This window comes from Malus domestica, chromosome 15 (assembly GCF_042453785.1).
Source record: "Malus domestica chromosome 15, GDT2T_hap1".
NCBI classification, from domain to species: domain Eukaryota; kingdom Viridiplantae; phylum Streptophyta; class Magnoliopsida; order Rosales; family Rosaceae; genus Malus; species Malus domestica.
Window position 1 is genome coordinate 2,206,894 of NC_091675.1, and position 24,698 is coordinate 2,231,591.

Here is a 24,698-nt window from a genome sequence, read left to right on the forward strand (position 1 = left end):
CACCCATCCCCATTCCTGATTCTTTTCCGCTAATCTCCTCATTTCTTTCCAAGTTTGCTCCGTCCCTCTCCCTCTGTTTCTTCCTCTTTCTTCTTCGCCCCTCTCTCTCTCTCTTCATCTCCATCTTTTTCTTCCTATTTCTCTCTGCTCATCTCCCTCTTTTCTTCCTATTTTTTCTAGGACCCAATTGGCAAATCAGAACCCATTCAGAGTCTGGGTCATCTGGGTATTCATGGGTCTGCTTCTCCAGCGTCAATAGCAAAGGTCTGCGATCAGGGAGTCTGGACTAGGTGGAGTGTGAGCAGAGCTGCTAAGTGTTTCAGATGCACAATGATTTTGTATTTTTTTTTTCGCTTTTTTGTTATGAATTTTGGATTTGGATCTAGTTTTGAAAATGGAAATATTGCAGAAATTTTTGCCTTTTGTTTCCAATTTTGTGGGATCTGGATTTGAAAATGGTAGATGATAGGGGCGAAGCAAGGCAGAGTTTGTATATGGGACCTGGGTTCCACATCTTGCGAGCAACAAGTTGATGGGAGGGCGAAGCAAGGAGGAACGAAGCAGGAGGAGTTGGGCTTAGCAGTCCGGTCAATTTTGAGGGGTCTCGCTAAAACCCCTAGCGAACTACTTAGTCCCGTTTAGTCGGGGCGAGTGTCATTAAAACTTGTCCCAATTTGTATCAAACACGAGACTAGACTCCCACTTAGTCTAGTCCAGTTTAATGAATGCTAGTGAATGCAAACAAACACACCCTAAGAACATTCAACGTTCTTGATCTATCACAAAATAATTAGATAGTATTTACCTTTTATGAAATGAATGATTACTTCCCATGTCTGACAAGGCAGCATCGAGATTATAGCAGCATGAATTAGCCTAATGCCCTATGACTTATTAGGAGGCATATTGTCTGCCCTTTTGATATGATGTCCTTCACATCCCCTCCTATTTGTACGGTCACGGATAAGCCACGTCAATATTTTATATTAATTTTTTTATAGAGATAATAAGACAAAAAGTAATAGGAATATAAAATGTTGACATGACTTAACCGTGACCGTACAAATAGGAGGGAATGGGAAGGGCACCATAACAGGAAGTCAGACAATATGCCTCCGACTTATTAATGGGTACTAGTTAAAGCATTTAATTTGATTTCATCTTATACTATCGTCACCATTACGAATCTCATCTCTACATTCTAATGATATCAATTTAAACGAGTTTTTATAGGTACCTACGCTAACTTAATAAATTAATTTGTCACTTTTAACAGCAACCACGCATGACAAACTATGCGTGCAATTTGTCTGTAGCGTAATTTCCATAGTGAATGCTTGCTCTGACAATTCAAACTTAAACGCAATTTAATCAGTATTAGATAGAATTTTATCTCGTTGAATAATCAACAAACCTAAATGTAGTTTAGTTAGTATCAAATAAATTTTTATCTCGTTGAATAATCAACAAACTTGTATCCATTAGCTTTTAGTCAATATACTTAATTTTTATATTTTGGAGATATGTAAAGAGTCAAACCTAATACCCTAAGGGTGCGTTTGTTGCGCCGGACTGTCTCGGACTGGACTAGCTGCCGGGACTAAGCTGGACTGGCTTAGACTGGACTAAGCTGGACTAACTTAGTGAAGCGTTTGGTGCAGTCTCGGACTAAGAAGCAGGATAAGAAAAACAGTACTGTTCACCAGATTTGTGTTTGCTTAGACTAGGACTACAAATTTTTGCCATTGTGTAATAGAGTAAAGCTACAAATCTCATGATATGGGTTAATTGGAGCATATTTTTACCATGTATATTATGAATCTTAAAAAAAATTGACAATTGTTTTGTTTCTATTTCCTGCTAATAGAATTGGGTTTAATTTGCAAATGTAGCTTGATTTAAACTCTATCACCCAACAGAAGAAAAATAATAGTGGCCAATACATGCAACTTCAACAAATACAAGTACATAAGATCTCCATAATTTAGAAAATCCTAGTTAACATTAGTTAACATTAGCCAAAATAGATCTCCATAATTTACAAAATGGCTAGTTAACATAAGCCAAAATACTAGTGCAAAGCTAAGTTATAAGTCATAACATAAGATTGTATGATTAATAAAATACATCCATGTTAACGTTAATAAAATACATCCATGTTAACATTAGCCAAAATCCTCATCCGCTTGCGTTGTCGCTTAAAAGCCTTTGGACGAACACTTTCTTGAGTTCCGGTTTGATTGCCCTGAACACTCCCACATTTTTTGGTTTATCCAAAATAAGAGACAATGCATCAATTTGATCCATAGGAGAGAGACCCATTGCTTCAAGTTCATTAGCTATGTCAGTATGATCTGCAGTACCTTGAACTAAAGCTTCAGTTACCATTTGCATCCTCTTCCCACTTTCAACATAAAAATCTTTCAGTCCACTGATAATTGCCTCGGTTCCATCACTTGAACTTCCCACAGCTCTTTTCCTCTTTCTTTGGCTATTTTCAGATGGGGTGCTTTGTTGGCTTTGTTGGTTCATTGAAGAAACAAAATTATCACCTCCAATATCACTTTCACCAACATGATCATGACTTTGTTCCTCCACCATTTGAGCAGGGGTTTCGGCTACATTACCCGTAGCCCGATCTTTTCCAAATATATATGCAAATCTATCAAACAATGGAAAAGGTTTGCTTCTCCATCCATCGGCTTCTTTATTTCTCTAAGATTATATCAACATAGCAAAACTAAAATTTAGCATGCGTAACAAATATAGCAGCAAGAATATAACTAATGCATAAATAAAATAGGATATGAACCTGCACATAAGTTTGCCATGCGTCATCACTGTCAACTTCAACGCACTTTTTGACATCATTCCATGCAAATCCACTTGTGTTTATCATGTCAACGACCATACTATATGTTTTTTTCCATTTCTTCAACTTGGACTCAATATGTGGATTTGCCTTTATATTTGAATGAGGACATAAAACATTGACAGCTTTTGCTATTTCAACCAAAGTACCTTGTTTGAAAGCACCGGTGTCACACCGTTGCTTCCGAGCAACAAAATCCTCAAGAACTCCGAGTAATACTTCTTCCTCAAATGCTTCCCATTTACGCCTTCTTCCTTTTGGCTCTTGAGTAGCATTCAAAAAATTTTCGTTATCCATACCTAAACAAAAAATATTTTAATGAAGGAAAATACCATACAAATAATCAATTTGCATAATATCCAATCAACTTGCATAATATCCAATTAATTTGCATACCATCCAATCATTGTGCTAATATCTAACAAATGCATGATAAAAAGGAATACTAAAATAAAATGTTATCATTAACACATATAGCTAGTTCGGTTGCTGGTTCCTAATTGCTCTCCACTCATTATACATTTCCTGAGCCATATCATTCCTCATTGCAGTCCATTGGTCCGATGTTTGAACACTACCAACATATTCACCTTCTTCTGTATTTTGTCCATCTTCTATTATTGGCAAATTCTCCATTGGATCTACAGACATCTCTTGCCTAATAAGATTGTGTAGTAGGCAACAAGCGGTAATTATTCGACCTTGTGTCCTTATCGGATAGAAAAATGGACTCCTTAGTATCGACCACCTTCCTTTTAGCAAGCCAAAACAGCGTTCAATTACATTCCTTGCCTTAGAATGCTTCATGTTAAAATATTCTTCCTTATTAGAAGGTGTTCGTCCCTCCCATTCAGATAAATGATAAGGTATTCCTCTATAGGGTGCAAGGAATCCTTCACCATTTGTATAACCACCATCTACAAGGTAATAACAACCTAATGAAAAAAAAACAGACCTTATTAGTGTTTTGTAGTTGACAAACAGAACTAAACCTAACTTACAAAGTTGAGACTAAGTAATAGTCTTACCCGCTGGTACCTTAAAACCATTAGGCCTACTAATTGCATCATGTAGCACTCTAGAGTCTGATGCGGAACCCTCCCACCCCGGAAACACATATATGAACTGCATATCTCCTGAACACACACCTAACACATTAGTTGCGACTCGACCCTTTCTTGTTCGGTATCTTGGTTTGTCAATTTCAGGTACATGCACATCAATGTGTGTTCCATCCAATGCTCCCAAGCAATTCTTAAAAATAAAAAATAAAAAAGTTTTTGTTAATTTATACAAAGGGAATGAAGAGTTAAAGCTTAGGGAAAATGACAAAAATTTCTCATCATACCTTAAAACATCGCCACCTAGGATCTGTAGAATCAATAGGCACAGGCTGGGGGACTTTTAGTAGGATACCTTGTAATCGCAAAATTCCTTGCAATACGCTATTGAAATACCTACTTATAGTCTCTCCCGACCTATAAAATCTACCGCCAACACTACGATTCTTAGTATGATGTGCTAATATTTGTAAAGTCATACACACCTGTTCCTCTACAGACACCAAACCATCAGTTTTTACCCTCCCATCTTGACGAAGTAAGTCGCATAATATGCCAAAAGTCCTTCTATCCATTCTCAATTCGTTGACACATTCAGTATCAGTATTCCCTATTATACCATTCAGATAACACAAACTAATCTCTCGTCTAATAAGTGAACGGTTAGTCAATGTGGGTCGTTCAACATGTCTCTGTTTGCCACGTAGCATCATCACCACAAGAATCGTACAAATACAAATTGTCTCCAAATAAGACATCTCTAACAATAAGATCAATAAAAGCTTCATTCGATCCATATCTATCCAAACAAAAAAAAAACAATAGTATGAGGATTGCTATCATTCCTAGGCATTGCATGTGAAGAGGGAAATTAAAGGACACCTGTAATGCAGTAGCCTTAGCCTTAGCCTTCTGTTTATGCTCATCTTCTCTGCAACAAACAACCACAAAAAATTGCAATTCAGCATCAACCCCACACCATACAAAACATTCACATTGTAATATCATGGTTATAAACCAAGTACATACACACACACTCATGGACAAATGTGCAAAATACATATACATACTCACACTCACACTCACACTAACACACACACATGGACATACACACACACTGCACACACACTGCACACTGCATACATACTGCATACATACACACACACACACACTGCACACACACACACACACTGCATACATACATACACACACACTGCACACACACACACTGCATACACACACACACTGCACACACACTCACACTCACACACACTCACACTCACACTTACACTCACACTCACACACACTCACACTCACACTTACACTCACACTCACACACTGCACAGTCACACACACACACACACAGGGACAGAGTGCAACACACTCTTACCCTCACACACACACTCTGTTTTTATACTCACACACACACACACGCGCACACACACACACACACTGCATACACACACACTGCACACACACTGCACACTGCATACATACTGCATACATACACACACACACACACTGCACACACACACACACACTGCATACATACATACACACACTGCATACACACACACACTGCATACATACTCATACTCATACACACACTGCACACACTGCATACATACATACTCATACTCATACACACACTGCACACACACACACTGCATACATACACTACACACACACACACACACTGCATACATACTCATACACACACTGCACACACACACACACTGCATACATACCGCATACATACACACACACACACTGCATACACACTCACACACACACTGCATACACACACACACTGCACACACACTGCACACTACATACATACACACACTGCATACATACTGCATACATACACACACACACACACTGCATACACACACACACTGCACACACACAGTGCATACACACACACACTGCATATACATACACACTGCAAACACAGTACATACATACACACACTACATACACTACACACACACTACATACACTACACACACACACTGCATACATACACACTGCAAACACAGTACATACATACACACACTACATACACTACACACACACACTGCATACACTACATACACACCCTGCAAGTACACACACACTGCATACACCCTGCATACATACACACTGCAAACACACTACACACACACACTGCATACATACACACTGCAAACACTACACATATACACACACTACATACACTACACACACACTACACACACACTGTGCATACATACACACTGCAAACACATTACATACACTACACACACACTGCATACATACACACTGCAAACACAGTACATACATACACACACTACATACACTACACACACACACACTACACTACATACACTACACACACACATTGCAAGTACACACACACTGCATACACCCTGCATACATACACACTGCAAACACAGTACATACATACACACACTACATACACTACACACACACAGAGACACACACACATGCAGACACACACACACAAGCACAAAGTACTCCCATTGTTGAAACCCCAATTTTTAAAAATCGAAAACAACATGTGGGTAGGACTTCCAAGTTTTACAACATTGACATCCTAAATTCCCAAGTTCCATCTCATCTTATGAAAAGCCCAAATCCTAATTTCAATTTCACCTAAATATCAAAACCCTAATTTATTCAAGTGCAGATCTCTATGATTCAAAAATTATCAAACCCAAAACAATCAAATCACATAAAACTCAGTAAAATTACCTTCTACAACACAAATACATGCAATTAATAGAAGAATCGAAGTTTACCGTACAACTCAGATGAGGCGAGCAGATGCAGAGACAGGAAGGCGCTCAGAGGAGGGTGAGGAGGAAGAAGATGAGAGAGCACGGCAACGAAAATGAGAGGGAACGTAGAGATGAGGACGAGGGAAGACAGGAGGAAGGGACGAAGGGACGAAGGGAAGGCAGAAACTCTCTCGGTTTGCTCTGGCTTACGAATCCGCTGGGTTTTGGGGTTGCTCGCGAAGACCACCTAAGGAGGTCTTTAGTCCGACCGAGTCCGGCTTAAGCTCATTAAAGCTAATCCGGTTGCACACCAAACACAGGACTATAGTCCTGTCCAGTCCAAACCTTGCTAATCCTGTCAAACAAACGTGCCCTAAGAACATTCAACGTTCTTGATTTATCACAAAGTAATTAGATAGTATTTATCTTTTATGAAGTACTTCCCATGCCTGACAAGGTAGCATCGAGATTATAACAGCATGAATTAGCCTCATGCCCTATGCTATGACTATCGGCCCTTATCGGTTAAGCAGTGGAGATTTTTATTTTTGGTGAAAAGTGATATTCATTAAAAACCCAAAACGGGGCCATAAAAAGAAGAACAATACTTAGTTACTTAAAGATGAATAGAAATTCTTCTTCAAAATTTCTCAAAATTATTCTTTGTTAATTTATAGAATTTTGTGTATGCTATATAAGGGGTGGTGCTACCTGTTTGTCAAGCAGTTGACATCCATCGGTTTAGGGATGACAATTCTGCACATTATCATGTGTTGCCTCGGTATATATAATGTCTCGGGTTTGGGACATTCCCGCACATGGTGCTGGCGACGGTGGCAGTCCCCCTCCGCCGCCGCCACCATGAGTGCGTTTTTTTTTTAAAATTAAATTTGTTTTCAAACAAAGCAAAATCTTTTCGTTTTCAAATTAAAAAAAAAAGAGGACAAAATGGTTTTAAGCGGGGTGGAAAAAACTTTTTAAAAAAGTAATCAAAACGGTATTGATAAAAGCATTACGTACCGTCTATGCATTTGCTACCAGGGCCGGCCCAGGCCCAGTGCAAGCAGGGTAACCGTCCGGGGCCCAAAAAAATTAGGGGCACCAAAATTATTAAGGCGGTATATTTATATATGTTTTTATAAAAGTATAAATTTATAAAAATTGGTTCAAAGACATAGAAATTTAACTAGAAGTAGTGGTTTGTCATTTGAAAATAATGAGGAGGTCTTGGGTTCAAAACACCATGTGTGCTTATTTACTTTCCATTTTTTATAAATTTCTTTTCATAAGAGTATAAATTTATAAAATTTGGTTAAAGGATCAAGAAGTTTAATTATAAACAATGATTTTTTATGTTTAAAATTAACAAGAGGTCCTAAGTTCGAAATGTTTTTTATAAATTTCTTTTCATAAGGGTATAAATTTATAAAATTTGGTTAAAGGATCAAGAAGTTTAATTATAAACAATGATTTTTTATGTTTAAAATTAACAAGAGGTTCTAAGTTCGAAATGTTATGTGCATGTTTATTCTTTTCAATTTTTACCAATTTTTGTTTGGTTGTTAATTTATTTTTAGGTACTATCTAGTAGCTATGTGAGTTGTTATTTTTAAATATTCGTTTTAATTCAAGATTAATCTTCAACAAAAAATAATACGTAGACCAAATTTGCAAATTATATGACATGTTATCAAAATGTTTAATTTAGTGCCCATTCATTAATAATACATATCAATTAAAGACTCGAAAACATCATTATTTTTTAGTCCCATATTGACAAGGTTAGTAAATAAGAAAAAAAAAACACCTCACAATTTATTCAAAAACACATTCAAAGTTCAGATGGAAAACAAAACTCATCATCTATCTACTTGTAGGCCCGAAGTTTTTTTTGTTTCCCTCTCTCAATACAAAATAAAGTAGTCTTTTTGTGTTTCTAAATTATTGAGTTTGAATTGTTTTTCTAAGTATAATTTTATCAATGTCTTACGTGTGAAAATAAATAATTTTCTTACATGAAGTTAGGGCACTTTTTTTTACGTCGCCCCGGGCCTCAAAAATCTCTTGACCGGCCATGTTTGCTACAATAGATTGACTAAACGATTTTAGTTTTAATATATTTTTTCCAGAGATGATCTTTACAGTGTGATTCATAGTATGAACGGTTCTAATCATAAGCACAGAGCTCTGTGATTAAAACATTAAGAATTTTGAGTAGGAATTCATACTCATATTCTTTTTCTTTAAGTAACCAAGTATTGTTCCAAGAATAAACAGCCAAAAAGACAAAAAAAAAAGTCAAGAAAAAGTGCCGTGCAAACTAGGCGACTGAATAGTAATACAAAACACCACCATCAGTTGAGATTAAAGATCCTTTCGTTATCTTCAATTTTTTCTTGTCCTCTAGTATGTAGTGGAAGAAAAAGCATACATCATGCTCATTAGTCAAAAGTGGAAGCTTTACTGTACTTAAGGATGGGCACGGTGTGGTTCTATCTTTAAATCGGAATCGAAATTGAAAAATATCAATGGTTCAGTTCGGTGTAGTTCCGTTTAAATTTATTAGTAAAATCGTATGGTTTGGTCTACACTGGTTTCGATTCGATTCTTGCCGGTTTATGATTCCGAATACTATATTATTTGAACACCAAATCATCATGCATTCAAATACATCTTCTAAAACGGGTTATATAAAGTTGCATACAACACACTTTTTAATGCAAATGTCTTTGGTAGTGGCATCAAGTCAACAAAAAGATACAACTAAAAGAAATATGCATTGGTTAGTCAGTCAACAAACAAAAAAAATGAAGAAGCAAACTGTAACGCCCCGACCCCAAATTAATTATTTTGGATAATAATTTTGATGATAGGCCCACTTTAAACTCTTGATAATTTTTTATTCAAAGGTTAAGGTTGTTTGCTTTTAATTCCTTAATTCGACAAAATGGTCTAAACCATGATTCTCTCACCAAACATACCATTATTCAATTATTTTACCAATTTATTCCCAATTTATTCTCTTAGAGCAAGACTCTAACTAAATATTAATTCTCGATTATTTAATCTTACTTATTTTATGGCTGCATCTAACGTCTCGTTAGACTGCCTACGTACCCTAAACAGAGATCAAGTCATTTGTAGTTCACAATTCATTCCATTTCTATTCCCAAAAATATTTCGGTATCGGCCTAATTCCATTTTAACTTCTACAATCAAATCGAATCAAAAGGTTATCAATTATGGATTCAAAACATCAAAATTTTCATGAAAAAGGCAGCGTCGGGCCACTGGCCACGCACCACTGCGGGTGGTGGTCGGCCGCTCCGATTCGCCTGAAAATTTCACTATTTTAAAAAATTCCCAAATTTTGCAGGCAGGTAGAGTTCAATGAGAGGAACAACTTTCATACCTGGGCCGAAGTCCAATTCGACCGGAAAACACCTCAATTCCACTAAAACCCGTTAGAAACCCTAGAATTTGGGTGACCTCGATCTATGTCCTCTGGTGCTCCGCCGCCCCATTCAAGACTTGGGACATGTTCCTGGGTTCACAAGGAGTCCATTGATAGTGGTGGTGGTCAGAGTTGGCTTCATAAAATGGCGGATCGCTGCCAAGGATCTTCGGCGTACCCCGCACCCACCTTGCAAATTTCACGGTTTTCATACCCTTTTCTCTCCATTTTTGGATGGATTGGGTAAAGGGAAAGTTATAGGATGATTTTTCCAAGATATAATGGACATGATTCATTGGAAAACCAACAAAAATCACCGAAGAAATGGGGAAAACGGGTCGGGTCACGTGGGTTGAAGAAACCCCGTTCCCTCCCCTTCATCTCTCCCTTTCTCCTTTTCCTCCCTTCCCCTTTTCTGATTGGGCAGTGCCCATTCCTCCCTCTACTCACTCTCCATGTGGCTTCACCAGACATATCTAAAGAGATCCAGATAATGGTCAAATGATCATTTCATCCCTGATTTTATTCGTTTATAACTTCTTCGTTATAACTCCGTTTCACGAACGGTTTGCGCCTACGCGTTCGTGAGTTCGAGCCCTGTTCAAAAATATAATTTGTGACCTTGAAAAGTCTAGGAATTATAAATAATTAATTCCCAAATTCCAAACTCCATAACTAGTTTAATAATATAAATTCTCAATTCTTTTCACATATTCATAATTTTGAATATTTCAATTCATATATTTAAGTTTTCAGGGTATTACACAAATTGTAGGTTTATTTCAAAGAGCAAGCAACAACTCCTGTACACAATCAAACAACTTATTTCAGAGAGGAAGCATGGGCTTCCCCAATTTTAAAAGTTTGAAGAAACAGACTGCATGTTTAAATTTAATTACACAACAATTAAACAGAATCTGGTAACAAATATGCCCATTCTTTCTGTATAATCATATCATGTAAAAGTGAAAGATTAAGGAAAAAACCCAACTGAGCGCCAATGCTAAACCTATTATCCAAAGCTACGAGCTGGATGCCCCAAAACCTCTCACTAATTGTAGCTTGGATTAAGCCATTAAGGCTGAGATATCTATCACTACAATGCTCTCATTTAGTGTACACGATAACATAGTTTAGAGATTTCTTCATGGGACATCTAGGTCAACTTTCGTATATAGGTTTGTCGCTTGCCAAAGAAATTTTGTTTTGTTTAAGATAATTTATAATTAAAGATTTTAACTGTTAGATTTTAGTTAAAATATATAAATAACATTAAACACATTAAAAATTCATATTCTATAAGCTGTTACCGTCATAGAAAGCAAATGGATTTGTAATATTGATGCCTGGGAAGCAAACTGCTAATTGATCACTACCAGAAAAAAAAAAACAAAATGAAATAATTGATCACTGTACCAGTCCTTTACGTTAAATGTTCTCATCAGGAAAGAAAATTGTGTTTATCAAAGACTCGTGTACGTGGCTGAGAAAAGTCATTGCTCCGACCGAGAAAAAACACATCATGGTTGAATAGGTTCCCCATGGGTCATGGTGCATGCATGTTGGAATGACGTTCAGTTCATCATTAGGTTGAAGAGAATACCTTTCCCCATTTTATCATAATGGACGGAAATATTTAAACTTATCCGATAATATCACTACTAACTATTTAATATTTTTCTTTTATTATGTTAATAACTATGTGAAGTTCATATTACAGCACTAAAACTTACAACTCAGTTTGGTTAAGAAAATAAGTATTGTTATATTTATCATCTATTTAAACCATTATTTGTATTATTTATGTCATAAAAGTAAGGTCTGTCACCGTATGTAGATCATATCTCTATTAGAAAGATAATACAAATAGATAGTAAGAACAACATATTTTATGAAAATTCATTCTTACACTTTATTTTAATATTATTATTAAGAAGAAGACGAGAAAGGTTCAAAAACTATTATAATAATTTACAGGGTGAGACTTTTGAATCTGGAATGCAAAGGTAAAAATAAAGACTTTATCTACTAAAATATTCGACCACAAGGATTTAAAAATATTACAATAATTTATGAGATAAGATATTTTTTAATCCAAAATGCATAAGTAAAAGCAAATATTATATTCACTAAAATATTCGATCACAAGCCGCTCTTGCACATGTACTACTAAATTCGATTTCTCCTCTCTCAATAATAGCTTGTACCATGACAAAAAGAAAAGACTCATATTACAACAAAATAAAAGCTAATTAAACCTCCTTAATTAACCAATTAAGCATTTCAACTTTTATTCTTGTTCAGACACTTGATTAGAGATAATAGTTCACCAGGTAGACGTGAGCTGAGGAGAACTTCCAAAGGAGTTCCTTTTGGAATGGTCAAACCAGGACTCTCAGTCCAATAAATAGTCTGGCCGACGCAGTTTCAATTTAAACCAGAGCAGCAGACGAGCAAGCGTTAGGTGAAGAACTTGCATGGCAAACGACACACCAGGGCACGACCGTCTGCTAGAGCCAAACAACATCAGCTTAAATTGTTGCCCTCGAACGTCTATGTGGCTGTAGCTTTCCAAGAATCTCTTATGAGCAAAAGCAGATGTGTTCTCCCAAACCCTAGGATTCCTATGAATCTTCCACACATTGACCACTAGCCGGGTGCCAGCTGGCACGCGGTACCTTTGCTATGGTATAAGCGCCTACAATTTCCACGTGTTTAATTTTGTTTGAATTAAGGTAAAAATGAGAAATGATCAATTTTCAACATAAATGTATGAATTAATTACTTTCAAGTCTAGTATCGTGAATTTGTAATTAAGGACTTGGGACAATTGCATTTCTTTCTGGGATTGCAGATTACTTATGCATCAGAATGCTTGTTTGTGTCATAGACGAAGTACATCACTGAGTTGGTTGACAAAGTGGATTTACAAGATTTTAAACCATGTAGCACACCATGTCTACCCTATAATAGGTTACTTAAGGATGATAGACAACCTTATCACAGTCCAGCGCAATATAGGAGTGTTGTTGGTGCACTTTAGTATCTCACGTTTACAACACCTGACATAGCGTTTGCAGTCAATCAAGCTTGTCAGTTTATGCATAATCCTATGGTTTCTCATGTCATTGTTGTTAAGAGAATCATTCGATATCTCAAAGGAACATCTACCTATGGTATTCATTTCAAACCAGGACGACTGCATCTGCAATCTTATAGTGATGCAGATTGGGCAGGTGATCCAAATGATAGGAGATCAACTTCAGGTTGTGTTGTGTTTCTTGGTTCAAACCCTATTTCGTGGGTATCGAAGAAATAACACATTGTGTCTCGATCTTCCATAGAAGCTGAGTACCGTGCCCTCGCAATTACAGCTACTGAACTTGCTTGGATTCGACAGCTCTTCTGTGATATGAATATTCCTTTACCTTCATCTCCCATGATATATTGTGATAATATATCCGCTATTGCCCTATTTACAAATCCTGTGTTCCATGCGAAGTCCAAACATATTGAAATAGACTATCATTTTGTTCGGGAGAAGGTCGCTCATGGAGATCTTCAAGTTTAGCATGTGTCCTCTGCCGATCAGTCTGCAAACATACTTACAAAGGGTTTGTTTGCACCTTTGTTTCAGCAGCATTGTGCCAATCTAATTCTCAGTGCCCTCGAGCATCAGATTAAGGGGGGATGTAAGAAGAATGAAGTGAAAAATAGTTGTCTAAGTGAAAAGGATATCAATGATTAAACCAATGCCACATGTCAAGAGATTACAAAGGCTGGTATATTAGTTGGAATCTTAGTTGTTAGAGATATAGTTAGTTGGAATAAGGAGATATTTGGTTGACATAAGGAGGTAGTTAAAATGAGGTTTACTTACCCTGTAAGATTGAGATTGGAAACACTTATATAAGTGTGGATTGTAAAGCAATAGAGAGTAAGGAGAAAAATAATACATTTACATCTAACAATCTCTCTCAATATTTCATACTATTTTATGTTCTTCTTAAGTTCATCCATTCTGCTATCTTTACAATCTATACATTCTTATTCTTTACATTGATAATTTCTGAGTTATTATCTTATTTAGGTGAAAATATATATTAAAATGTTAAAATATGTTCCACCTTAACTACTAAGTAGACAAAATTGTATTGTTTGTAATTTTGTATATATTGGTGAGCGGAAAATGTTAGAGAGGCTATCTTTTGAAATCATATTTTGTAAATCAAATGATGCGGCGGTTGATGATTGGATTTTATTTTTAAAGATTTAAAGAAAAATTCAACCATTAACCACCACATCAATTGACGCACAGGACCCGCACGTCCTCACACATACTGTTTATTAAACTTACTACACTATTTATAAAACTTAACGGTACTATACTGTTTATGAATCTTAACGGTACTACACTGTTTATGAACATTAACAATACTATATTGTTTATGAAACTTAACGGTACTACACTATGTATATACGTATATTATTTCTTTTACCTTAAGCAGGTACGAGTGAAATATACATATATCACTTATATATATTATTTATTATACATATGAAAATACACTTTACGAGATTATAGTACTAGACATGTGTTTGTGTTATCTTGCCTTGTCAAAGGCTAAGTTTGTGAACACTACTACAAAAAGGTTTTATAGTGTCAGTGGGTGGTGTCAGTTTAATATAATATAGTGGCGGATAAGACAGTTGCGACACTAACTGAACATGACGTCGGATTTACTGTCGCTTATAAGCATCATAAAATTTCTATGTCGCTTTTAAACCGACGTAAACATACATTTTAATAATTTTTAAATACTGTTGTCACTTTTAAGCGACATAAAGTATTTTTTAAATACTAGTGTCGCTTAAAAGCGACATAAAATATGTTGATGCACAAAATCAGTGAGGACTTTGGTACAATAGAAAATGTTAAGTTTGTGACCTTCACTAGATTGCTCTGGTCACTAGTGTGAATAAGTATGTAAATGGATAGGGACAGGGAAGCAAACACAAGATGTACGTGGTTCACCCAGATTGGCTACGTCCATGGAGTAAAGGAGTTCTCATTAATTGTGAAGGATTTACACAAGTACATAGGTTCAAGCTCTCCTTTAGTGTGTACTAGTGAATGATTTAGTACAAATGACATTAGGAAATATTGTGAGAGAATGATCTCTATTTATAGAAGAGAGTTTCTAGTTTCATTCTGACATTGACACGTGTCGTATTGTGATTGGCTTCTGATGTTGACACGTGTCGCGCTATAATTGGCTTCTGAGATATCTATCCGGCTCTTCATAAAACACCGTCTGCATCGGCGTCTCTGTCCTTCTCATATAATACACATATGAATTCAGAGGGTAACGATAGGAAGAAGAAGAGCGTACCTCTTGCTTCGGGCTATCCTCGATGTTAATGTGACCCGACGATGAGTTAAACTTGGATTCTGATTCCGACCCAGACGACAAATGTATGTGAGCATCGTCAATGTCGTTCGTTTTCAGCGAATCAGCAGAAATATAGTGCGATATCGATGTAGACAACGAGTGGTTTGTATGGGGTTTCCTCTTCCTGGGCTTGCTTTCGTCGGAGGGCAATGTGAGAACCGGAGATCCAGGTAGTGAAGACGACTCGCCGGCGCCCATCCTCCACCTCATCCATTCTCCACATCCTCTTCGGCACCCATCCTCCACCTTCTCCACGCACCCATCTTCAAGCAGACGGGATTTGGGTTTTTTTTTTTTTTTTTTTCTGGGTTGCAGGAGGGAGAAGAAGGGGTGGGGGTGGGGGGAAGACAAACTGAGGGTGGGTGCGGGGGAAGACAAATTGGAATTTCTTTTTTTTTTCTTTTTTTTTTTGTTGGGGGGAAGAAGATGAAGATAAGGAGAAGAGAGAGGAGGGGGGAGGGGGAGGGACGAACTGAGGGTTGTTTTTTTTCTGTTTTTACTATTCTTTATTATTTTAAAAAATATTAAATAATTTTTTTAGTTTTTAATAATTTTTAATAGAAAATGGGTCCCGAATCAAGCCACGTCAGCATTTAACTGAAAAATAAACGGTCAAGTAACGGAAGGTATAACATTGGATCAAAATCTAAAAATGAGGTATGACATTGTCAATTTTAAAAAATGAGGTATGAAAGTGTCGTGATACTAATAGTTGAGATAATTTTTTGTACTTTACTCTTCTTTAAACAATCAAGTATTGTTCCAAAAATAAACACCCAAAAAGGCCAAAAAAAGTAAAGAAAAAGTGCTGTGCAAAGTAGGCAACTGAATAGTCATACAAAACAAAACACCACCATCAGTGTAGATTAAAGATCCTTTCGTTATCTTCAATTTTTTCTTGTCCTCTAGTATGCAGTGGAAGAAAAAGCATGCATCCAGCTCGTTAGTCAAAAGTGGAAGCTTTACTGTGCCAAAAAGAGAACCTTGTAGAAGATTTATAGGATTATCACTACTTGTAAGTATCAAAGCTCGTTTGTGAGTGGCAGCACACTCCTTCTCAACTAAATTAACGTCAAAATTTGTCAAATTTGACGGCATTTTTTTGTTTGTTTTTTTTACAATAGAATCACTCATTTATTTAGCATATAAGTACAATACTTTGGGATTAAAATGTCAAATAAGCCATCAAATGCAGTTTGATGCTTTTTATTGACATCTCCTATGCCTCTAGGGTACAGTTCTCCACTTCTTCAGCTAGATGGGTCTTCTGTAATGAAATCATATGTTCAGCTCATCGTTATGTGATAATATCTTTTGTTTATAATTATTATTTATTAGTAGGAAGGGGGGAGAGTTTGAAACAATAGAGTAACTTGGGGAAGGAGAAAGCTTCACAACTGGCCCTTGTCACCTTAATTACAATTTGCTGGGTGTGTAATATTTTACTTTTGTTAGGCGTTATGGTGCGACTATCTTATTTTATTATGCTTTTGGCGTGACCAATTCTATTCATAAAGATATGGAGGCAAGCGTGGTTTGACGCGGATTTCAAGTGGAGTAGATTTCGCGTCAAAAACTCCAAAGCTTTGGCTCATATCAATAGTTTGCGGATGTAGAGATCTCAAACACGTGCAGGAAACTAGCCAGAGTTAAAAGCATCATCTGAAGGCCTAAATTTATGCCAGGGCATACTCTTCTCCCACTACCAAAAGGCATGAGCTCAAAATGTTGACCCTTGACATCAACATCCTTATGGCTTGTGAGAAACCTTTCCGGCTTAAACTCCGCCGGGTCAGACCAAACCGTTGGGTCGGAATGGATCTTCCACAGGTTCACTAATTGTAGCTTGGATTAAGCCATTAAGGCTGAGATATCTATCACTACAAAGCTCTTATTTAGGGTACACGATAACATAGTTTAGAGATTTCTCCGTGGGACATCTAGGTCAACTTTCGTATATAGGTTTGTCGCTTGCCAAAGAAATTCTGTTTTGTTTAAGATAATTTAATTAAAGATTTTAACTGTTAGATTTTAGTTAAAATATATAGATAACATTAAACACATTAAAAATTCAAATTTTATAAGCCGTTACTGTCATAGAAAGCAAATGGATTTGTATTATTGATGCCTGGGAAGCAAACTGCTAATTGATCACTACCTGAAAAAAACAAAAAATGAAATAATTGATCACTGTATCAGTACTTTACGTTAAATGTTCTCATCAGGAAAGAAAATTGTGTATATCAAAGACTTCTGTACGTGGCTGAGAAAAGTCATTGCTCCGGCCGAGAAAAAACACATCATGGTTGAAAAGGTTCCCCATGGGTCATGGTGCATGCATGTTGGAATGACGTTCAGTTTTTTTTTTTTTTGATCATGTTGATGCACAAAATCAATGAAGACTTTGGTACAACATAAAGTGTCAAGTTTGTGATCTTCACTAAATTGCTCCGGTCATTAGTGTAGATAAATATGCAAATAGATAGAGACATGGAAGCAAACATAAGATATACGTGGTTTACCAAGATTGGTTACGTCTACGGAGTAGAAGAGTTCTCATTAATTGTGAAGGGTTTACACAAGTACATAGGTTCAAGCTCTCATTTAGTGAGTACTAGTGAATGATTTAGTACAAATGACATTAGGAAATATTGTGGGAGAATGATCTCCTTTTATAGAAGAGAGTTTCTAGCTTTGTTCTGACATTGACACGTGTCGTGTTGTGATTGACTTCTGATGTTGACACGTGTCGCGCTATGATTGGCTTCTGATGTCGACACATGTCGCGTTGTGATTGGCGTCCTGGTTGAAGGTAAACTCTTATGGGTCCTTGACGGTATAACTTGACCGGTGCTCGGTAGTTTCGGGATTGGTCAAGTATGGTACAAATAGTGCTCCCCTAAGTTCTCGAGTGAGGGAAGCTCCTCGGTTAAGGACTTACAAGATCCAAGCCGCTGAGTAATCACGAAACTTATAAGTACCGAAGTGTGGTATCGTCTTCACTTGCCTTATCTGTCTCATAGGTAGATGTGGCATCTTCTCTGGAAGTACTCTTCCTCTATCTAGGGGTGGTATCTTTAACCGATGGAGATACACAAGGTAATGTATCAATTTCACTTGAAGTTTACTTGTAGTTTCAGGCTTGGTCAAGCGCGATACAAATCATGTAGTAAGAGTCCCATAAGTCGCCGAGCTAGGAGATCTGCTGAAAGAGGTGACAGACAAGGTAAGCAATCAGAGCTCCAAGCAATCAGTCCCAGATCAGAAGTATGATTTCGAGTTCCAGCTGATTGTTCTCATTTTCCTTATCTTGCAGGGAGCATGAAGGATAAAGAGAAGAGATGATATGAGATACTTTTACTTTTGAAGAAGTAATTTTCCACAAACTTATTCTTGAACTGGGCTGGAGGGTTTTCTAGTTTCCTACAGAGTATAAGGCCGACTCAAGAATTTGAGGGTCAAAATAAATCCATCAAATCAAGAGTTCGTTCGACCTTGATGATATGTGATACTTTTGTTGTTGACAAAGTAGTGGATGTGGTATGGCGAGGCTTTGCTATTTGATGACATTGCTAGCGAAATGTTGTTGAAGTTTCTTGAGCTCTTCGGATAGGGCAGCGATGCTGAGCTTGGATTTGACTTAAACTCATCTGTCTGGATTATACGGTTCTGCAGGGAGGGCGTCGTGTTATTGTGGTATGTTCTAGCTCATCGTTAAACCTTCTGCTTCAATCTTTTGCATCGCAGAAGTGGTGCGCAACCTTTGCATTTGAATAGTCTTTCAGAACACTACTTCTCAGCGACTCATCCATGCTTGGCAGCTTCAGTGTAAAGAGCCAATATTGTATCAACTGTTCTGAAGTATTTGCTTAAAGGATTCATGACCTTGATAACATGTGAGGATGAGTACTCAAGAGCAATGCTAGGTGAGCAACCAGACAAAGGTTCTGGGCAATCAGTTCCAGATCGGAAGTTTGATTTCAGGTTCCGACTGATTGCTTTCTTTCTTATTGTCTTACAGGTAAGAGCAAGGGCAAATGAAAAGACAGGGAAAAAGCATGATATGGGATACTCTTGCTTTTAACCCTGATGATATGAGATACTCTTGCTCTGGTATTGCTTGTTTGCAGATGTATTATCGAGGGAAAGGAAACTGAGTATTTCGAGATGCTTCGTTGGGAGTGCCCTCTCAGATATAAGGAATGGTTAAACATTTTTGCAGGTCTGCCTGTCCGTGGAGGGTGGAGGTAGACATATATATGAGTTTCCCCAACAACAAGTAGTAATGCTATTCTTTTACCCTTCTTGGTCATAACAATGTCGTGGGAGCTGCAAGCTTCACGTGCTTTAACTTTGTCAGAGCACTTTGAAAAAGTGATCTGTGGTATCTGGAAAGCTGATGTTGCGTGTGAAGATTGCAGACAAATTTTATCCAAGGAAACATGGCTCTCAAAGTTTGGAGAGCGGTGCCTCTTCGGTTTTCGAACAAGCAATCTTGTTGGGGATCCGGCTTTCAAGATTCAGAGAGCATTGCCTCTTCGATTTTTGAACAAGCAATCATATTGAGGATCTGGCTCTCAAGATTTAGAGAACGGTGCCTCTTCTATTTTTGAGAAAACAATCCTGGTGGGAGTCTGGCTCTCGAGATTTGGATAGCGGTGCCTCTTCGATTTTTGAGAAAACGATCCTGGTGGGAGTCTGACTCTCGAGGTTCGGATAGCGGTGTCTCTTCGATTTTTGAGAAAGTAAACCTGGTATGAGTCTAACTCTCGATATTCGGATAGCGGTGCCTCTTCGATTTTTGAGAAAGCAATCCTGGTGGGAGTCTGGCTCTCAAGATTCCAGGAGCGGTGCCTTTTCGATTTTTGAGAAAGTAATTCTGTTGAAAATGTTTTCTCGATGTGAGTAAAGGTTAGACATTTTTGTCAATCTGCCTTGCCACGGAGCACCGAGGTTGACACACATAAGGACTTTTTAGTTATCAAGCAATGGTGCTGTTCCTTTACCCTTGTGAGTAATGGTAGGGTAGTTGGACCTTCAAAATTTATGTGTCTAAACTTTGTCAAAGATCTTTGGAAAAATAAATAGTGGTACCCGAGGAGTTAATGTTACGTGTGGGGATTGTCAACATATTTTACTCAGGAAAATCTGCTTCTCGAAATCCGGAGAGTGATGCTTCTTCGATTTTTGAACAAACGGCCATGCTGCCCTTTCTTTTATAGGGGCATCAATTGTGTGCAAGAAGTACATTCAGAGAGTTATTGCTTATAGGAATTTTCTCCTTATTTTCGTACTTCATAGATTTATTGGACCTCATTTCTCCTTCATCATTTCTGAAAATATCTTGCCCATTCAACCGTCGTTTTGACGTGAACTTTGGTGAAGAGGCATCAATGCCTCCTCAAGACAACATATGGCGCCCATCCTTGTTATCCCCTACTGGTCCTCTTACCGTTAGGGACTCTGTGATGAAGAATGATATGACCGCAGCGGTGGTGGCCAGGAACTTTTTCACTCCCAAAGATAACAAACTACTTTCCAAACAGTCTAATGAGTTGGCTGTTAAGGATTCTCTGACACTCAGTGTTTAGTATGCAAATTCTGTGTCTAATATGGCCCAACGCCTATTTGCTCGAACCAGCCAACTTGAGTTATTGGCGACTGAAGTGATAAGTCTTAAACAGGATATCAGAGGGCTCAAGCATGAGAATAAACAGTTGCACATGCTCTCACATGACTATGCTACAAACATGAAGAGGAAGCTTATCCAGCTGCAGGAATTTGATGGTCAGATTTTACTTGATCATAAGAGGTTTGTGGGTTTGTTCCAAAGGCATTTATTGCCTTCGTCTTATGGGGTTGTACCGCGTAATGAAGCTCCAAATGATCAACCTTCGGTGCCTCCTCTTTCTGGGGTTCTGCCCAATACTGAGGCTCCAAATAATCACCCTCTGGTGCCTCCTCTTTCTGGGGCTCTTCCGATTGTTGAGACTTCTCATGAGCAACCTTTGTGAAGGCTCCCTCTTGTTGGTTCATTTTAATTCATGTATATGTACATATTTGTAACTTATCGGAGATATCAATAAATAAGCTTTGCTTCATTTCAACGTATTATGTTAAATACACCAAAACCTTCTTCACTAAGTTCTTTGAATTTTTTCTTTTGTTGAAACTTGTATGTTGAAGCTTTGTGAGTGAAGCATGTATGTTGAGGTAGTGCTCCTTTAATTTCCCGAGTGAGAAAAACTTCTCGGTTGGAGACTTAAAAAATCCAAGTCACTAGGTGGTCGTGAGACTTCTGAGTATCAAGGTGCAGTAGTATATGGTAGGAGTCCCACAAGTCTCTGGTCGAGGGAGTTGACGAATGAAGCATTTCCTTTCTAAGTGGTAGCCTAAAACTCCTCATTCATATATATTTGTTATGAAAGTTGTTAGACCCAAGGAAGAAAATATCGGTAATATCGAAAATATCGGTAGTCCGAAAACACGGAAATATCGATGAAAATATCGGTAAAATATCGATATCGATAAAAATTACATGGAAACCACGGAAATTGTAAGAAAAACTTGGAAATTTTTATTGAAACTTTGTAGGATGTTTATTTAGTCAATTATCTATTAGTTTATCACAAAAAATTGGAAAGAAATGCATTGCATGATGAATTTAACATTATCAAGTTGATTATATAGCGAGCTGACAAACATTGTGAGTGTAGAAAATATGTAGTAATTAATGAAAGAAGTCTAAACACACCATAATCATTTATATATAATGAATTAGTACAATATTTGGAGGTTTTATTTAAGATATTAAAAAAAAAAAAGCAGTGAATAAAATGATGAAGAATAATGTGCCGAATTTGACACTTTAAATTTCTTACAGATAAGCATGCGTTTAGGCGTTGAAGTTCCAAATTATAGTATATCAATTAACGATTGAAAATCAATACATTGAATAAGACTAAACTTTAATTTGGATGCCGATTATGTTTTTTCAAGTTTATATAAAGTAAAAGAATTGAATTTTGGAAGTCAGGAGTGTGTCAATTGTTTTATAATTCGTCCGAATACATATATCAGGTTGCTACTCAACGTAATTTGAAAGTATATCTAGTGCAAGGACTTGCCTTTTTTTGTTGATAAGCAAATGGTTTGTAGCTTTTTTTGCTAAGCAGTAGAACATATTATGTTTGTTTAATCTTTAGCATTTGATGGTTGTCCACAAATATAGGATAGAAGGCCCCAAATTAGATCTGACTCTTACCTAGTTGGAGTCACAAGTTCACATGTACCAACCCTTGAGACAAAACGTTTTGGTTTTCCGGCCAAACCACGGCGAGTTGGTCGGCGTGCAAGGTATCAATCTCTTCGTCTCGTCGAGTAGTACAACTTTCCTTTTTGTTTCACTCAATTTCGTTGAGTATTGAAAAAGTTATACTCATTTGAATCTTACCCAGTTTCCGGCGACCTCAGTAGCTTTCGAGGCAATTTCTGGCCAAACCACAATGAGTCAGACGTCGTGTGAGGTACCATTCTCTTCGTCTCTTCGAGGGCTACAACTTTCATTTTTGTTTCACTCAATTTCGTTGCGTATTGAAAACGTTATACTCATTTGAATCTTACCTAGTTTCTGGCGACCTCAGTGGCTTTCGAGGAAATTTCCGGCAAAAAAACGACCAGTTGGCCAGCGTGCAAGGTATCAATCTCTTCGTCTCGTCAATTAGTACAACTTTCCTTTTTGTTTCACTCAATTTCGTTGAGTATTGAAAACGTTATACTCATTTGAATCTTACCCAGTTTCCGGCGACCTCAGTGACTTTTGAGGCATTTTCCGGCCAAACCACGACGATTCAGACGTCATGTGAGGTACCATTCTCTTCGTCTCTTCGAGGGCTATAACTTTTGTTTTTATCTTGCTTGATTTTGTTGAGTTTTGACAAAGTTATGGCCGTTTAAAGTGGGTGTGGATTTTCGGCCGAAATTCCTATTTTCTTCCTTGGTCGAGTCCCACATCGCCCAGCGAGGGCAGTGAGCAAGCCAAGAACGCCTATAAAAGGCACATTCACATGCTGAGAAAAGCATGTCTTGGTTGGCCTTTAGGCTTTGATCAAGTGTAGTATGTGTTGAGATTTCTCAACATTTTAAAGTATTTTTGAATATTATATTGCGATATTATCGATAATTTTAAAAATATCGCGATATTATCGATAATATCGCGATATTTTGATGAAAATAATTTGGATAGTTAAAAAAATATTGGAATCTTCAAAAAAATGATAATATCGGCGAAATATCGTCGATATTATCGATTTTTTTTCCTTGGTTAGGCTCAAAGAAGAGGAGGCTTAGGCAATTTTTTTTTTTCAAATTTTCGAAAATATATACAACCAGATTATGGTGATGTTCAACAAGAGCAACATTGATGGTAATCCGCAGCATTTTGAGAATTTTGTTTTCACAAATTTTTTATTTTATGATAACGTGTGAGTAAGGGAAGAAAAAAATAAACAGCAAAATTTGATTTGTGTGAAAATTTCATTATTGTTTATTATTTTATTTTATAATAGAAGACTAAATTGTCTTTTTACTCTCTTATAATTAAGATTTTTTTTTATTAATATGTAATTTAGATTAAAAATAGTCAAAATTATCTTTTTGATAATAATTGCAGCCGTCGACACTAGAAATGGACCATTTGATTTTGTCCTGTTTGTGTACTAGCAATTTAGCAAATGGGTGGGTTCTTTTCAAACAAATTGAAAAACAAAAAAACCGGGGCAACATGCCCAAAATAGGACTATTTTAAACTAAATTTTGTAAATCAAACGATGTAATTGTTGATGATTGAATTATTATTTAAATGTTAATTAACGTGCTTATTTTCTATTGGTAACACATCATTTTATTTGTAAATTTGATTTAAAATTCTGATCTTCCTATCATTATTCTTAAAAATATAATAAAGAAGTATTTTTTAGTCCAATTGAAAATGCAATATGCCCATTCCTGAATATTCATTATTGCTAGCAGTTCTTTTTATTGATTTTATGATTACGGATACATAAATGTATATAA

The 24,698-nt window shown here is 36.9% G+C and overlaps 2 protein-coding genes across 2 annotated transcripts; both read right to left on the minus strand.

The window, feature by feature from the left end:
• Window positions 1-1,983: 1,983 nt before the first annotated feature.
• On the minus strand, window positions 1,984-4,864 carry LOC139192550 (uncharacterized). The gene is made up of 3 exons (XM_070814777.1): window positions 4,816-4,864; window positions 2,813-3,171; window positions 1,984-2,715 (listed from the first exon to the last, which is right to left on the minus strand). Exons 2-3 carry the CDS (start codon window positions 3,167-3,169, stop codon window positions 2,179-2,181), a joined length of 894 nt encoding a protein of 297 aa, XP_070670878.1. The 5' UTR covers window positions 3,170-3,171; window positions 4,816-4,864; the 3' UTR covers window positions 1,984-2,178.
• On the minus strand, window positions 3,236-4,736 carry LOC139192549 (protein ANTAGONIST OF LIKE HETEROCHROMATIN PROTEIN 1-like). The gene is made up of 3 exons (XM_070814776.1): window positions 4,221-4,736; window positions 3,901-4,126; window positions 3,236-3,807 (listed from the first exon to the last, which is right to left on the minus strand). Exons 1-3 carry the CDS (start codon window positions 4,728-4,730, stop codon window positions 3,350-3,352), a joined length of 1,194 nt encoding a protein of 397 aa, XP_070670877.1. The 5' UTR covers window positions 4,731-4,736; the 3' UTR covers window positions 3,236-3,349.
• Window positions 4,865-24,698: the final 19,834 nt, after the last annotated feature.

Excerpts from the sequence above, each read along its gene's own strand:
- LOC139192549 (XM_070814776.1), bottom strand. The coding sequence starts at position 4,730 with ATGGATCGAATGAAGCTTTTATTGATCTTATTGTTAGAGATGTCTTAT. Across the intron at positions 4,127-4,220 it reads CTAGGTGGCGATGTTTTAAG|AATTGCTTGGGAGCATTGGA; the intron begins GTATGATGAGAA and ends TTTATTTTTAAG. Across the intron at positions 3,808-3,900 it reads TGGTTTTAAGGTACCAGCGG|GTTGTTATTACCTTGTAGAT; the intron begins GTAAGACTATTA and ends TTTTTTCATTAG.
- LOC139192550 (XM_070814777.1), bottom strand. The coding sequence starts at position 3,169 with ATGGATAACGAAAATTTTTTGAATGCTACTCAAGAGCCAAAAGGAAGA. Across the intron at positions 2,716-2,812 it reads CATGGCAAACTTATGTGCAG|AGAAATAAAGAAGCCGATGG; the intron begins GTTCATATCCTA and ends ATATAATCTTAG.